General features: G+C 45.2%; 1 protein-coding gene across 1 annotated transcript in view; it reads left to right on the top strand.

Annotated features, from left to right (window-relative positions):
* Nucleotides 1-16,056, top strand: part of aff3 (AF4/FMR2 family, member 3) — a 248,585-nt gene that overhangs the window by 140,817 nt on the left and 91,712 nt on the right. Inside the window, exons 4-5 of the mRNA XM_068034420.1 lie at nt 10,777-10,936; nt 11,825-12,838. Coding sequence (XP_067890521.1) covers nt 10,777-10,936; nt 11,825-12,838 — 1,174 coding nt within the window. The remainder of the gene's footprint in view (nt 1-10,776; nt 10,937-11,824; nt 12,839-16,056) is intronic.

A 16,056-nucleotide genomic window follows, 5' to 3' on the forward strand; every position in this document is an offset into this window, starting at 1 on the left:
ATCCAGCGGGGCCTCGCCGAACACCATCCTGGTGAGGGCATCAGCTTGGGCATTAGGAGTGTGCGCCAGAAGTAAGCAGAGTAGGCAGATCGTGATGCCAATCAGTGTCCAACGCCGATTTGACAACAGCACTGTCATTTTCAACCTCACCATTCCAATTAATGCTCTCTCTTAAATTTGCACAGCTAAGCGTGCATTCAACAGCAGGAAGAACTCCCCACCAGCGCTGTTTAAAGGGATCATCAACAGCTAGCAGGTTAGTTGCTGATTAATTTCTACTGGCTCTGTTTGAGCTTGCAGAAGTGCTTGGTGTTTGCAGCGTTGGTTAAAGTTTTTGATCTGCTGTATCCTCCACAACCTGGCCATCATGAGGGCACAGCCCTTGCCGCCATGGATACGGTGAGGAGCTCAGGAGCGGGAGCAGGAGGATGAGTTCTGCTGCAAGGGACTCAGATGAGAACTTCAGTGGAGTGACAAATAGAAAAAGGGTGATGATTGCGCACACAGAAGTGCTTGGTACATTGGCAGGCCTGCCAGGAAGGAATGCACAAGCGTGATTAGTTGATTTTTGTGTGGAATATTGGATGGCTCAATAAATAGAGGAGTCTTCTTCTTCTTTGGCCTCCATTGTCTCGAGAGACAATGGGTAAGCGCCTAGAGATGGTCAGTGGTTTGTGGAGCAGCGCCTGGAGTGGCTATAAAGGCCAATTCTAGAGTGACAGACTCTTCCACAGGTGCTGCAGAAAAATTTGTTTGTTGGGGCTGTTACACAGTTGGCTCTCCCCTTGCGCTTCTGTCTTTTTTCCTGCCAACTGCTAAGTCTCTTCGACTCGCCACACTTTAGCCCCGCCTTTATGGCTGCCCGCCAGCTCTGGCGATTGCTGGCAACTGACTCCCACGACTTGTGATCAATGTCACAGGACTTCATGTCGCGTTTGCAGACGTCTTTAAAGCGGAGACATGGACGGCCGGTGGGTCTGATACCCGTGGCGAGCTCGCTGTACAATGTGTCTTTGGGGATCCTGCCATCTTCCATGCGGCTCACATGGCCAAGCCATCTCAAGCGCCGCTGGCTCAGTAATGTGTATAAGCTGGGGATGTTGGCCGCCTCGAGGACTTCTGTGTTGGAGATACGGTCCTGCCACCTGATGCCAGGTATTCTCCGGAGGCAGCGAAGATGGAATGAATTGAGACGTCGCTCTTGGCTGACATAGGTTGTCCAGGCCTCGCTGCCATAGAGCAAGGTACTGAGGACACAGGCTTGATACACTCGGACTTTTGTGTTCCGTGTCAGTGCGCCATTTTCCCACACTCTCTTGGCCAGTCTGGACATAGCAGTGGAAGCCTTTCCCATGCGCTTGTTGATTTCTGCATCTAGAGACAGGTTACTGGTGATAGTTGAGCCTCGGTAGGTGAACTCTTGAACTACTTCCAGAGCGTGGTCGCCAATATTGATGGATGGAGCATTTCTGACGTCCTGTCCCATGATGTTTGTTTTCTTGAGGCTGATGGTTAGGCCAAATTCGTTGCAGGCAGCCGCAAACCTGTCGATGAGACTCTGCAGACACTCTTCAGTGTGAGATGTTAAAGCAGCATCGTCAGTAAAGAGGAGTTCCCTGATGAGGACTTTCCGTACTTTGGTCTTCACTCTTAGACGGGCAAGGTTGAACAACCTGCCCCTGATCTTGTGTGGAGGAAAATTCCTTCTTCTGAACACTTGAACACATGTGAGAGCAGCAGGGAGAAGGAAATCCCAAACAGTGTGGGTGCGAGAACACAGCCCTGTTTCACGCCACTCAGGATAGGAAAGGGGTCTGATGAGGCGCCGCTATGCTGAATTGTGCCTTTCATATTGTCATGTAATGAGGTGATGATATTTAGTAGCTTTGATGGACATCCGATCTTTTCTAGTAGTCTGTAGAGACCACGTCTGCTGACGAGGTCAAAGGCTTTGGTGAGATCAGTGAAAGCAATGTAGAGGGGCATCTGTTGTTCGTGGCATTTCTCCTGTATCTGACGAAGGGAGAACAGCATGTCAATGGTGGATCTCTCTGCATGAAAGCCACACTGTGCCTCAGGGTAGACGCGCTCGGCCAGCTTCTGGAACCTGTTGAAAGCGACTCGAGCAAAGACTTTCCCCACTATGCTGAGCAGGGAGATTCCACGGTAGTTGTTGCAGTCACCGCGGTCACCTTTGTTTTTATAGAGGGTGATGATATTGGCATCGCGCATGTCCTGAGGTACTGCTCCCTCGTCCCAGCACAGGCAAAGCAGTTTGTGTAGTGCTGAGAGTATAGCAGGCTTGGCACTCTTGATGATTTCAGGGATAATGCCATCCTTCCCAGGGGCTTTTCCGCTGGCAAGAGAATCAATGGCATCACTGAGTTCCGATTTTGTTGGCTGTACGTCCAGCTCATCCGTGACAGGTAGAGGCAGGGCTGCATTGAGGGCAGTCTCAGTGACAACATTTTCCCTAGAGTACAGTTCTAGGTAGTGCTCAACCCAGCGGTCCATTCGCTTGCGTTTGTCAGTGATTGTGTCCCCTGATTTAGATTTGAGGGGGGCGATCTTCTTGATGGTTGGCCCAAAAGCTCTCTTAATGCCATCATACATTCCTCTGATGTTTCCGGTGTCTGAGGCCAGCTGAATATGACTGCATAGGTGTTGCCAGTAGTCATTTGCGCAGCGCCTGGCTGTTCTTTGTGCAGTGCTTCTGGCTGTTTTAAGTGCTATGGATGTTAACTCGCTGGGGACTTTCTTGTAGTTCAACAGTGCAATGTGCTTAGCGGCTATTACAGGTTCCAGCTCTTCAAAATGAGATTGAAACCAGTCTGCATTCCTCTTCGCACGTTTGCCATAGGTGGTCAAAGCTGACTCATAGATGGCATCTCTGATGTGGGCCCACTTGGTCTCAGCATCCCCTGTTGGAGTGTTTTGAAGGGCTTTTACAAGTGAATTTAGAAATTTTTGTAAAAGCTGTAAATGAGAAATTCTGCTCGTGTTGATGCGCGGGTGGCCCTTCTGCTTGGAGTGATGCAGCTTCCTTGGTTTGAGTCTAACCTTGCTGCACACCAGGGAGTGGTCGGTGTCGCAATCTGCACTGTGGAAGCTGCGTGTGATTTGAACACTGTTTAAGGGGGCTCGCCTTGTGACGATGAGGTCCAGCTGGTGCCAACGACGCGATCTTGGGTGCCTCCATGAAACCTAATGACAGGGTTTAGTGTGAAAGAACGAGTTGGTGATGCAGAGGTTATGATAGGTACACAACTCAAGCAGTCTCTGTCCATTCTCATTCATCCTTCCAACGCCATAGCGCCCAAGGCAGGAGGGCCATGAGTCATGGTCAGCCCCAACCCTGGCATTAAAGTCCCCCAGCAGGAACAGGTGTTCAGTGTTGGGGATGCTACAAATGATATTATGGAGTTCCTCGTAGAACTGGTGGGGAGCTTCAGGTGGGGAGCAGAGTGTTGGAGCATAGATCCTGAGTAGGTGTACTGGACCAGAGGTGGTGGCCCGTTAATATTGTGCTCATTCTCTTAAAGGTGGCAGTTGTTGAGTTACAATAGGTTACACGCACAAGATGATGATTTGAAAGTTAAAAAAATGAATGCATGACATCGGGCAAATAAATTACAATAGATATTAATAGCTACATCCTAGAAACAGGAAATCTAAACTTATTTGAATGAGCTAGGATACATTTTAAAACTATATTAATATCATGCGTTCTGATGAAAGGTCATAGACCTGAAACGTTAACTCTGCTTCTCTCTCCACAGATGCTGCCAGACCTGTTGAGTATTTCTAGCATTTTCTGCTTTCATTTAATATCATGGGGCTGATTTTAGCCCCTGCCAAGGGCAGGAACGGAGGCAGACGGGGACTAAAAATACCAGCACTGGCCGGTGTGCTGATTTCCCGATGTTATTCCCAACACCATTAATTTTAGAGGAGGTGAGTTCGGGATCAGCAGGGCTACCACCCTCACTGGGTGGGTAGCCAATTAGGCTTGTTAAGAGCCTTGTTAACTCTAATTACAGGAGGCCGACTGAAATTTTCCAGTTGGTCTCCAGTTTTCCAAACCGGCAGGGGACAGTTTAACTGGTTGGAGGCGAGCACCCAGCAGCAGGCTGGGGCGGCCAGTGCTGCAGGCAGGCTTTGAGGCCCTCCCTGCCTGCCTGGGTACAAGAGCAGCCACATGCCGCCCTGTGGAGGAATTACGCCCCCACACTGGTGGCCTGGCTTTAGGAAACATTTTTATTTAAAGTTTCTAAAAATGTTTGTGAGAGGGCACCTCCATGTTGAAGTGCCCTGTCAGTTATTTACCATCCATTGCAGGCTGCTGCTTCTCTCAAGCTGGAAGGACTCTGTTTGGCCCTCCAGCTTCAAGAGCCCACCCACCACCCTTAATTGGACAGGAACCCCATATCCATGCCAATTAAGGAGGCACTTCTGTAAAATGCCAAAGAGTGACTATCAGGGATAGTCACCAACATGTTGCACCATTATTGACTCAACCACAGACATTGGGGCAATTAATCTGTAAAGTGTTTCGCCAACATAATGCCGTCTAAACACCGTCTGACTTAAAACACTTTTCTCCCTATTTAGTGAGATGCCTGGCATTGTTTTTGTTTGCACAAGTATTCAATGTCTGCCCTATACTTGATGCAGTAATGCAGAGTATTCCAGATAGATGTCCATCTGATGATCCCTCTCACTCTCTCTCTCTCTCTGTCTCTCTCTCCCCCCCCCACCCCACCCGGCCCCATGTCTCTGTCTCTCTCCCTCAGGTCTCTCTCCATGTCTGTCTGTCTCTCTCTCTCCATAGCAGTCTCCCCCTCTCTCTCCCTGTCTGTCTCCCTCTCTCTCCCTCTCTGTGTCTCTCTCCCTCTCTGTGTGTGTCTCTCTTTCTGTGTCTGAGTCTCTCTCCCTCTCTCTCTCTCTCTGTCCCCCCTTTCTCTTTGACACTCCATCACTGTGTCCCACCTCTCTGTGACCCCCCTCTTTGTCCCTCCTCTCACTGTGTCCCCCCCTCTGTGTTCCCCCTCTCTCACTGCCCCCCTCTGTGTCCTCCTCCCTCGCTCTAACTCCCTTTCACTCTCTCTATCTACCCCTTTTACTGTGTCCCCAACTCGCTCTGTGTACCCATTCTCTCTCTCTCTGTCCCCCATCTCTGTGTCTCCCCGCTTTATGTCTCCTGCTCTCTGTTTACTGACCTCAGCTGGTAAAGAGATGCGCTTTCGTACCATTGCTAAACGAATATCCACTGCCTTCTTTAATACTGTCATAGCACCTTCAGCCAATGCCTATAACAACCACTGGCATCTTTAGTGCTGGCAAACTGGCTTCAGCCAATGTTTAAAACTGCGTTCACCATCTTTAATGCTGGCAAACAGTCCTCAGCTGATGTCTCTAACTAGAACAAAAGCGAACTACTACGAATGCTGGAAATCTAAAATTAATATTCAGCAGGCAAAGGGAGAAGTCAATGGCACATTTTTGAAATCCCAATGTTGCAAATCCACCATTTGGCAGAAATTTCTCATCCCTGAATTTAAAATTACCAAGTACCTCAAATTTTTTACCACGGATACTGATATCCACATACGGACACGTTACCGACCCCTGGTGACTACCTCCCCCAGAGTTAGGTCTGGGACCCAGATACAGTCCCATTCCTGTTTCCTGCCCGCGAAGGGAAAATCTCCCTTGTGTTGTATAAATAACAGTGGAGTATGGATTATGCGGCAAGAACATCTGCAGATCTCCTGAGTTAAACAGCAAAGTAGGCAACAATATGAATCAGATTGACACCACAACAAAAGATTCACCAAGAAGTATACACAATGATGCCTATCCAGTGTGTTTTTTTGAGATGTTTTGCCTTACTGCTGAGCTTTTAACTGGTGTTTGGCAAAATGATACTTGAATGGGCTCCCTGCATCCCTTCCTTTCCCCATATATATTTTCTTGTTTTTATTCGTTCATGGGATGCGGGCATCATGAGCTAGGCCAGCATTTATTACCCATCCCTAATTGCCCTTGAGAAGGTGGTGGTGAGCTGCCTTTTTGAACCGCTGCAGTCCATGTGAGGTAGGTACACCCACAGTGCGGTTGGGAAGGGAATTCCAACAGTAAAGGAATGGCGATATAGTTCCAAGTCAAGATGGTCTGTGGCTTGGAGGGGAACTTGCAGATGGTGGTGTTCTCATGCATCTGCTGCCCTTGTCCTTCTAGGTGGTAGTGGTCATGGGTTTGGAAGGTGCTGCCTAAGGAGCCTTGGTGCTTTGCTGCAGTGTATCTTGTAGATGGTACACACTGCTGCCACTGTGTGTCAGTGGTGGAGGGAATGAATGTTTGTAAATGGGGTGCCAATCAAGCTGGGCTGTTTTGTCCTGGATGGTGTCGAGCTTCTTGAGTGTTGTTGGAGCTGCACCCATCCAAGCAGTGGAGAGTATTCCATAACACTCCTGACTTGTGCCTTGTAAATGGTGCACAGGCTTTGGGGAGTCAGGAGGTGAGTTACTCGCCGCAGGATACCTAGCCTCTGACCTGCTGTTGTAGCCACGGTATTTATATGGCTACTCCAGTTCACTTTCTGGTCAAGATGTCGATAGCGAGGGATTCAGCAATTGTAATGCCATTGAACATCAAGGGGAGATGGTTGGAATCTCTCTTGTTGGAGATGGTCATTGCCTGGCACTTGTGTGGCACGAATCTTACTTGCCACTTATCAGCCCAAGCCTGGATATTGCCCAGGTCTTATTGCATTTCTACATGGACTGTTTCAGTACCTGAGATGTCGCATATGGTGCTCACATAGTGTTAGACTGAATTGCAATATGGAGACCATTTCCAATGTGCTTCATTGAATGGCATATCCATAGGTTACAATGAGAACAGAACAATGCATTATGGTCTTTTCTTTTCAACTCAAGTGCACAGCTTCAAAACTAACAGAAACCACCATTTGAGGTCTGCACGTCAACCCATCATAATTTAGGCAGTGTAATAACCTCAGCTCTGTGGCTGTGCAATCTCAGTAATGTCAACCAGATTAGCCATGGAACAGAGGCATCAGATAGCAGACTGCTAGACCCATAAAAATCTGAATCTGTGCGGCTGTCAGAATACTGAAGGTCAGGTCCCTTCTATTATGAGTGGTGTCAATGACAGGACCACTAAACATTTCTCCTTGAAATGGTCTAGTAAAGTAAAAAATGGGTGGAAAATTATGTGCTGGCAAATACGGAAACAGAAAGCCTTGATCAAGGTGCTTCAGTCAGAGAGAAATCTCAGACACTACAAATTCTTATGTTCTATAAAGTGGAATATACTTTTATGCGAACTTTTTAAATCTCAATAATGTATTATACCCTAATTTGCATATAAGTTGACACATGTCTTAAAATCTGTAAATGCTTAAATGGTAACAAAGTTGCACGAACCAAAGTCACGAATAACATTCTCTGTGACAGTAACTGCGTTATTTTCTCTCTGCTCATCCTCTTCACTTCTCCACAGTGTTTGATGTGATTTACCTCATTCAATAGCTCTCATCCATCGTTCCACGGACCTGGGACAATCCTTACATAGTTCTTTTCATATCTATCTAAATCAGGGGGCTGAATTTTCACGGTCCCCTGAAGTCTGGAACAGAGGCATGGGGCCCCGAAAATAACGACGGAAGGCAGCATGTCAATTTCAAGGCACTAATCCTGGCGCTGGCAATGATCACCAGGGAGGGGGGAGGGTGGGACAGGAATCCTGCTCTCCTCCCAATTGAGGCCAATTAAACTACTTAAGAAGCTCATAAAGAGCTTGTTGAAGGGGGAGAGTGGAATATTTAAAGGGACAAACAGGTTTTAGAAGCTGTCAGTTTCTGAACAGCTGAGAGGAGGCAGGTACACAGTTGGAAGCCAGTCAAGGCGGCCCCAGGGCATCATTCTCACCCCATAAGACTTTACACGCAATTGATTAAAATTTAATGCTACCTGTATCTTTGGAGCCAGGAGATCCATGACCATCAGATCCCTGACCACTCAAAGGTGGGCATCCTGGTGTGGCCTCAGTTCCAATTGGAAAGTCAGCCATTGTGGAGCTGCGTTCCATTGGACTGAAACTTTAGCAGTTACAAGAGATGATGACATTGCAGTTATTCAGTGGGTCAGCTCAGAGGAGCTGAGGGGCAGTCACTCAGTGGGTCAGCTCAGAGGAGCTGAGGGGCAGTCACTCAGCAGGGCAGCTCAGAGTTGGAAAGCTCTTCAGGGGCCAGAAGTTCGAACCTTTCGGTGGCTGTCATGGTGACTCGAGAGGGTCACAGACTCTGTTGTCAGGACTGGCTGCTGTTTAAAAATAGCACCAGCACCTGTTCTCATATCAGCTATTGCCGGGAGTGGCACCTTCCTGCCCGCCCCTAGCTCTTGATTGGCCAGGCCCCGCACTTTCATCTTGCTAATTGGCTTGTCATCGCATAATCGCATTCAGCCAGCCTCTTCCCCCCCTCCCCGAATGGCAATGCCGCCCACTTCTGGGTCCACCACCAAAGACCCGGGATACTGACATTAAATTCCGCCCTGTGAGTGGTCTATGCTGTGCTTGGTAGTACTGGACATAAAGTGGCCTCGCCAGAAATCCTTAAAGGAACTGCTGCAAATGACTCTAAAATTCAGGTAGGCAGGTTTTCACTGATTGTTGGCAGACCAGCAGGACAAAAATTACTCTGTTCAATTCCCAACCCTACGTGGCTCTCCTATATTATCTTAAGTCAACTGGCAGCTGTCCCTCACCATCCCCACCATTTTTGGTAAGGGACTCACTCCCATCTGAAGAAAGGGATCACATCAAAATTTGTCCTATTAATCTATTTTGAAATGATCTCCCCAATTCAGTGTTCAGAAAGTTAATTATTTTATGGCAAAGTTAAAAGAAAGTTTTAACCAAAGTTAAAATATTTTCAGTTAATTCCAATATTTTTATTAACTGTAATAATATACAAGAAGAAGCATTGGGACACATTTTCATTTCCTTTACAGTTGGGTAATGATCAGCTTCCAGTCATAAGTGATAGGAAAAAGTGGAGGAGATTTATGCACCAATTCTCAGCCCCCTTTATGCTATGCAGGAAATTTCTTGGGGTTCCCTCAAGGGGCTGTCAAGTGTTTGCACAAGTTTAGGGCAGCCATGCTAATGAAGTGGGAGGTCTGAAAGAAAGCCTTCTACCCCTTTTACCTCCATGATTCCCAGATGCCACCCAGGCACAGGAGTCCACCTCCCCAACAACCCCTAGCCCCGTCATCAAAATAAATTGAAATTAGGCCCTGTGACCTGAAGATCAGAGGGAGAAGAGGAACGCTGGGTCATGGGGAACAGGAGAGCTCCTCTGGGCCTACAAATAAATCTTTACAAAATTAAATTCACTTACCTCTGCAGCCATCTTCTGGTCCTACTGGTTCTTGGCACACAGTGTGCCTAGCGAGGGCCTCAAACAACTTCCAAAATCCAGGAGTTAACAGAGATCAATGTGAGTGTAGCACTAAGTCTGAGGGCAGGACACTGGTTCTAATTTTACAAACCCACATGCCCCATTCTCATGGACCACCGAGGGTGCAGGTTTCAAATTGGTCCTATAATTTTATTAAAAAGTTTTGATCATAATACTTTCAAAGAGACTCTGATTCATTAAAAGGCAAGCAGGGAAGAGTAATAAAAATGATTTCTGTTTATCGATCACAGTGCTTTGAGGCCAACTTGAAAAGTAAAATTATAATGCAGGAAAAGAAACAGGCGCTACGGATGGACTTTGAAGTTGGAGGCATAAAATGGAAGGCCCATTTTACAGCCCATCTAAGGAAAGAAAAATCAAGCAGAATGTGGAACGAGCAGCCAGTTCATTACCCATTTTGACGACATATAAATTAAGTTGTAAAATATATGCATGTTGTAAAAGATGTGCATGTTAACTGAGGCTGCAGTCACAGCTACCACTCATGGTTAAAGTAGTAATTCACAGCCAACTGCATTTGTTTATACTGTCTAGCTGCAAATTTAATTCTGGGGTCCAGCCAACAACTGTGCACGTGTCTTTAGGCCAATGAGTAGAACTCCGTTCCCAGTCTGTATACTTAAAACAGAGGTGAAAGTGCTCCTACTCTCAAGCATTTAAATAACCGCCCATTCCAATGGGCTTCTAAACATCCTTCAAACTAGACTTAGACTAAGTGATATTCTATTTGGTGTCAAACCAAAACAGATGGCTTCCTCCAGAAGATCTAGAATCAGGACTCTGACCTTATAGTTACTTTTGCATTTCTATGAATCAGAACCATTTCTCAGCAATGCAAAAGTAATAATACACACTAATTGGATATGATTGCCATTGTTAGTTGAGGTCTGCTCTGGCTGGAAACAAAATTTAATACAATATTTTAACATAATAAACTATTAATAAAAGAGATGCATTATGAACCAGTTATGATTACAACGACTAATTAACCAAAAGTGATTACATGACAACATTTGCTTAGAAAACTTGTATTTATGAGTAGTATTTGGTCTTAACAGGGTTTTGGAACACAGCCCAGCACCATATTAATCTGCATGGTTAGACAAATGGTTAAACAAAGTGAGCTCACAAAACAATAACACCATTGTGAGCAAAAATGGCAATTATGGACTCAGCAACTATCAGTTTCATAGTATACAACAGTATGAGATTGCTATTTAGAAACAGATATTTGTTTAATTTGTAATCTTTATTGTACTTTCTTACAGTGGTCCAATGCAACAGACTCAAGGCACAGCTTCAAGTCATTACAGTGAGGAGCCAAGCAATTCCAGTGAATCAGAAAGCAGTTCAGATTCTGACTCTGAGGCTGAAAGTTACTCCAGTGACACCAATAGCAGCAAACCTTCACATATCACTACTCCTGAGGTAGGAACACATTTCTAAATAACAATTAGTATTAAAGGAAAGTAACAGGGTCATAATATCATAAAATCAAAAAGGTGGCAGGTGCCAAAAAGTTAGCATCATTACACACTACAGCATTGTTTTCTTTAAAGCAAAGATATCAGTGTTACTGTCAGTGCAATATTTTTTTAATAAAAACAATAAATGCTGGAAATACTCAGCAGGTCTGGCAGCATCTGTGGAGAGGGAAACAGAGTTAAGGCTTCAGGTCAGTGACCCTTCACTGACGTGAAACGTTAACTCTGCTTCTCTCTCCACAGATGCTGCCAGACCTGCTGAGTATTTCCAGCGTTTCTTGTTTTTATTTCAGATTTCCAGGATCTGCAGTATTTTGCTTTTACAATAATTTTTTAAACCCACATAATGATTACAGTATATTTCCCAGACGTTTCTCTGCAAAAATTACATTGACAGTGGCATAACATAACAGGCTGTTGATCTAACCTTAATGTCGAAAGTGCATTAAATAATTGGTTTTATTACCCTTAAATAATGCTTTTGGCATGATAGTTAAATATAAGATATTATCAGCGAGAAACTGCTACAAGTTAATTTTAGATTTTATCTTACAACCTAGCAATTTAACCATGCAGATTAATATGGTGCTGGGCTGTGTTCCAAAACCCTGTTAAGAACAAAGAACAGTACAGCACAGGAACAGGCCATTCGGCCCTCCAAGCCTGCGCTGATCTTAAGACCAAATACTACTCATAAATACAAGTTTTCCAAGCAAATGTTGTCATGTAATCACTTTTGGTTAATTAGTCGTTGTAATCATAACTGGTTCATAATGCATCTCTCTTATTAATAGTTTATTATGTTAAAATATTGTATTAAATTTGTTTCCAGCCACAGCAGACCTCAACTAACAAGTGGCAACTTGACAAATGGTTAAACAAAGTGAGCTCACAAAACAATAACACCATTGTGAGCAAAAATGGCAATTATGGACTCAGCAACTATCAGTTTCATAGTATACAACAGTATAAGAACCAGGAAAAGGGAAAAGCTCTTGTACTCAGCCAAACAGACTTCAAAGACCACGAAAATCAAAGTTCTAATGGAGAAAAGCAAAGGCCTAGAACTGCTCACAAAACTAAACTTGGTAAACAAAAGTTACCTACTCATAATGAATCTGCCTCCCAGAGAAGGACATTGGGCAAAAAGCAGTCCAGGAGGACAGTAAAAATGTCTACTGAAGATGATCTCAGCTTGTTAAACTCAGAGAATCAAAGCATAATTTCTAAGGGAAAAGGAAGTCAGGACTCCAGTATATCAGAACAGCACAAAACCAAACCTAATGCCAACAATGTCGGGCCGAAAAGAGAACTGCAGATGGGTTCTCTTTGCAAAGAAAGGAAGCACAGGGAAACTGGTAAAAGTGTACCTAAATCCAGAGAATTTGTTGACTCTGTATCCTCATCATGTTCATCCTCATCAGGCTCAAGACTAGACTCAGATAATGAAGAATTTCTTCCAGCCAAATTTCCACCAGCTTCTACTTCACCAGACAACCACAAATTAAATGATTGTAGTAACAGTCTCAGCAGAGTCAGGAGCTGCAATGCAGTCACCTCTGTCAATAGGAATAGTAACGAATCAAGCACTGACTCAGAAGGACAGCTGTTTGCTTTAGTTCCTTTTGGTCGAAATGAACTTCTTTCACCTTTAAAAGACAATGAGGAACTCAAGTCTCTCTGGGTAAAAATAGACTTGACACTTTTATCCAGAATTCCTGGACAGTTACCCAAAGACTCTCTAACCCAAATAAATACTGCTGAGGGGATTTGCAATAGCAGTGTTAATGAAGGTTGCAGTCCCTCAAAGGAGAAACAATCAACAGAATTAATAAGAAAACGCAAGGTACGTCAATGTATAATTATTTATAAACGGAAAACATTATCATTATTTGATATGTACTTTGTGATCTGCCAGTAGGATTCAAGAGATGGTGTGAAGCCATCCACCCTAATGCACTGCAGCAAAAATGGAAAATTTCAGAAATGCCTACCAGCCCCCTTTTAAAATGGGCCAATCAGGCTGGAAGCCTGTCAACAGTTTTTCAGGGTTGCAGGCTAAGACCTAAGCTTGGATCCCACCTAGTGGGATCCACTTACACTAGCCAGGAGGCTCATTTCACTCAATGTACTGGCCACCCAGAAGATCCTAGGCTAGCCTAGAAGTCCTGTCCCCCTGGCCATTCACCTGATGCACGGGACAATATCTGGGATGGCACTGCACTAAAAAGCCCACAAACTTTCAGGGCATTTTTATTTTAAGCCCATAATGCATTCAGTTTGCTTCTCAATTAATGCAAACAGTCACTGTGCATTTTTTCTTTCCTTATTTCCATCTATCAGCACGGTACTCAGGACATGCTCTGACTTCCACATAATTTGCCTAGTTCAGATGGAGTACTGGATGCAGCTGAATAAAATAAAAGCTGGTTCTTAAGACAGGCTAGCAGGCAGTACAATAGATTGTATGCCTATTCTGCAACAAGTGATAATACATCCAGCGTTTTAAAAAGATTATTCTCGAGTATAGAGGCAAGGCCGCCATTTATTCCCCAAGCCTAGTTGCCCTTAGAGGTGGTTTGATACAATTGAGTAGTTTGCTAGGCCACTTCAGAGGACAGTTAAGATTGAACTACATTGTTGTGAGATCGGAGTCACATTGAGGGTGCACCAGGCAAGAATGGCAGGTTTTCTTCCCTGAAAGACATCAGTGAACCAATTGGGTTTTTAAGACAATTTGACAGCTTCGTGGTCATTTTTACCAATATCAGTTTTTTTTGTGGATTTTTTAAAAAACTGCCATGGTAACATTTAAAATCACATTCTATTGGATTGTTAGTCCAGGCCTCTGGATTGTTAGTCTAGTTAGTTAGGTTACTGGATTATCATAGTCCTACTTTAACTGGCTTTACTCTATGTATAACAAGATATAAGGAGAGAGCTTAGGAGTAGCGACTGAAAGCTTGGTCAAAAAGATAGGTTTTGAGAAGCTTTTTAAAGAGGGTTCTAGGGAGAGAGTCACAAAGAACAGGATAAGGTCAGCTGAAGGCTCTGCCAACAATGGTAGGACAGAAGATGAACAAGTGAAAGTAATAGTATTTCAATATTTTGGTACATTTGCATTAGAAGTCCTTGAGTGCGAAATTGCTCTCCGTAACGCTATGGAAGCCCTGACGCAAGAAAATGGCACTGCCCAAGCTTCCATCCACTTCTAGCACAGCCATTGCAGCCCCTTCGGATGATTTAACATTAGTTTCAGGAACTTCATCTGGACATGGCCAATGAATACCTGTGCTGATCACATGTTCAACAGCACGAGGGTCCCCTCACTTGTGTTATTCAAAGGACCAGACACCAACTTGAAGGTGAAGTGCTTATTCTTAGGCTCAGGTTGTGGAAGTGCCATTGTATATTTTTGGAAGTGTTTTGGATAGCTGCTGCTTAAAATCAGGCAGGACACAAGACTTGGTGACCAACGTATGGGGGCTGTGGTTACAGGGCCTCGGTCTGCAATATGACCATCAGATTTTTAAAAATATTCTTTCATGGAATGTGAGTATCGTTGGCAAGGCCAGCATTTGTTGCCCATCGCTTATTGCCCTTGAACAATCGAGTGGCTTGCTAGACATTTGAGAGGGCAGTTAAGAGTCAACTGCATTGCTGTGGGTCTGGAGTCACATGTGGGCCAGACCAGGTAAAGACAGCTGATTTCCTTCCCTGAAGGAGAGTGGTGAACCAGATGGGGTTTTACAACAATCGATGATAGTTTCATGGCACCATTATTGAAACTAGCTTTCAACTGCAGATTTTTATTAGTGAATTGAATTTAAATTCCACCAGCTGCCGTGGTGGGATTTGAACCTGTGTCCCCAGGGCATTAGCCTGGATCTCTAGATTACCAGTCCAGCGACATTACCGCTGCACCACCATCTCCCCAAAAATGGAGTGAAGGCTGCAGAGATGAGAAATGCTGTAAAGAGGGAGGTGGAAGAGGGCTCTATGCAGAAGGCACTACCAAACAAAGGTTTCTCAGTAGCATGTCTCCTTCCACCTGACCCAGGAGCAATGTCTATGGTGACACAGGTTTGACAAGGAGATGGTAACTGAACTATGCCACCTCCAACAACACAACCTGGAGCAAGCAAGCGACATCTTGAACATATCAGAATACAGCATTCAGCAGGTCATGGAAACCATCTATTCCAGAAGAGAAGAGCGCATCATCTTCTCTGTCAGCAGGGGCAAACAGGATGAGAGGGCTTGTGGCTTTGCCAAGATAGTGGGATTTCCAATGGTGCAGGGAGCCATCAACTGCACGCATGTGGCTTTGCGTGTCCCCCATGTCAATGGGGAGAGATACAGGAATCGCAATGGCTAGCATTCTACAAACGTGCAGTTGGTGAGTGATCTGCCATGATGCATTCATCCTGTGCCAGTTAGCCGTACCCACAATCTTCGGTCCTCCATGGAGCACCAGAAGCTGGATGCACAGGGAAGAGCTAGACTCTGTACACGTGGCTTATGATCATCCTCCGCCACCCAACCAAGCAAAGACAGCGGGTATATAATGAGAGCCACAGGAAACATCATGGAGCGGGTAACTGGCCTCCTCAAGCAATGGTTCCACTGTCTTGACGGCTTGAGGGGAGCCCTCCAGTACACACTGGAGCAGATTTTGAAGTTTGTGGTGATTTGCTATGTCCTCCATAATATTGCCACTATGAGGGCACAGCCATTGCCTCCAGGAATCCAGAGGTCACCTCAGGAGGAGGAAGGGGAGGAGACGGAGAAGGAAGAAGAGGAGTCGGCATGGATGGTGCATTCTGGACCCCTTTGCTCTGGACGCGTTGTCAGAAAGTGCCTTCCACAAGTGCTGTCATGGAGTTGCTCATCACTTCCGTGATGGAAAGGATGGGCTCCAAGATCTGTGCAATGCCGTCTGCCATGTTAGAGCTAGACTCCTCCATGCTCCTTGACAGTGGCAACAAGCTGTCTGGCAGGCCAGCAAATGCACCAAGCATCTGTCTGCCTGTTCCTTAGCATTCTCCAGTAGGCTGCCCCATC

This window comes from Heterodontus francisci, chromosome 6, assembly GCF_036365525.1.
Source record: "Heterodontus francisci isolate sHetFra1 chromosome 6, sHetFra1.hap1, whole genome shotgun sequence".
NCBI lineage: Eukaryota > Metazoa > Chordata > Chondrichthyes > Heterodontiformes > Heterodontidae > Heterodontus > Heterodontus francisci.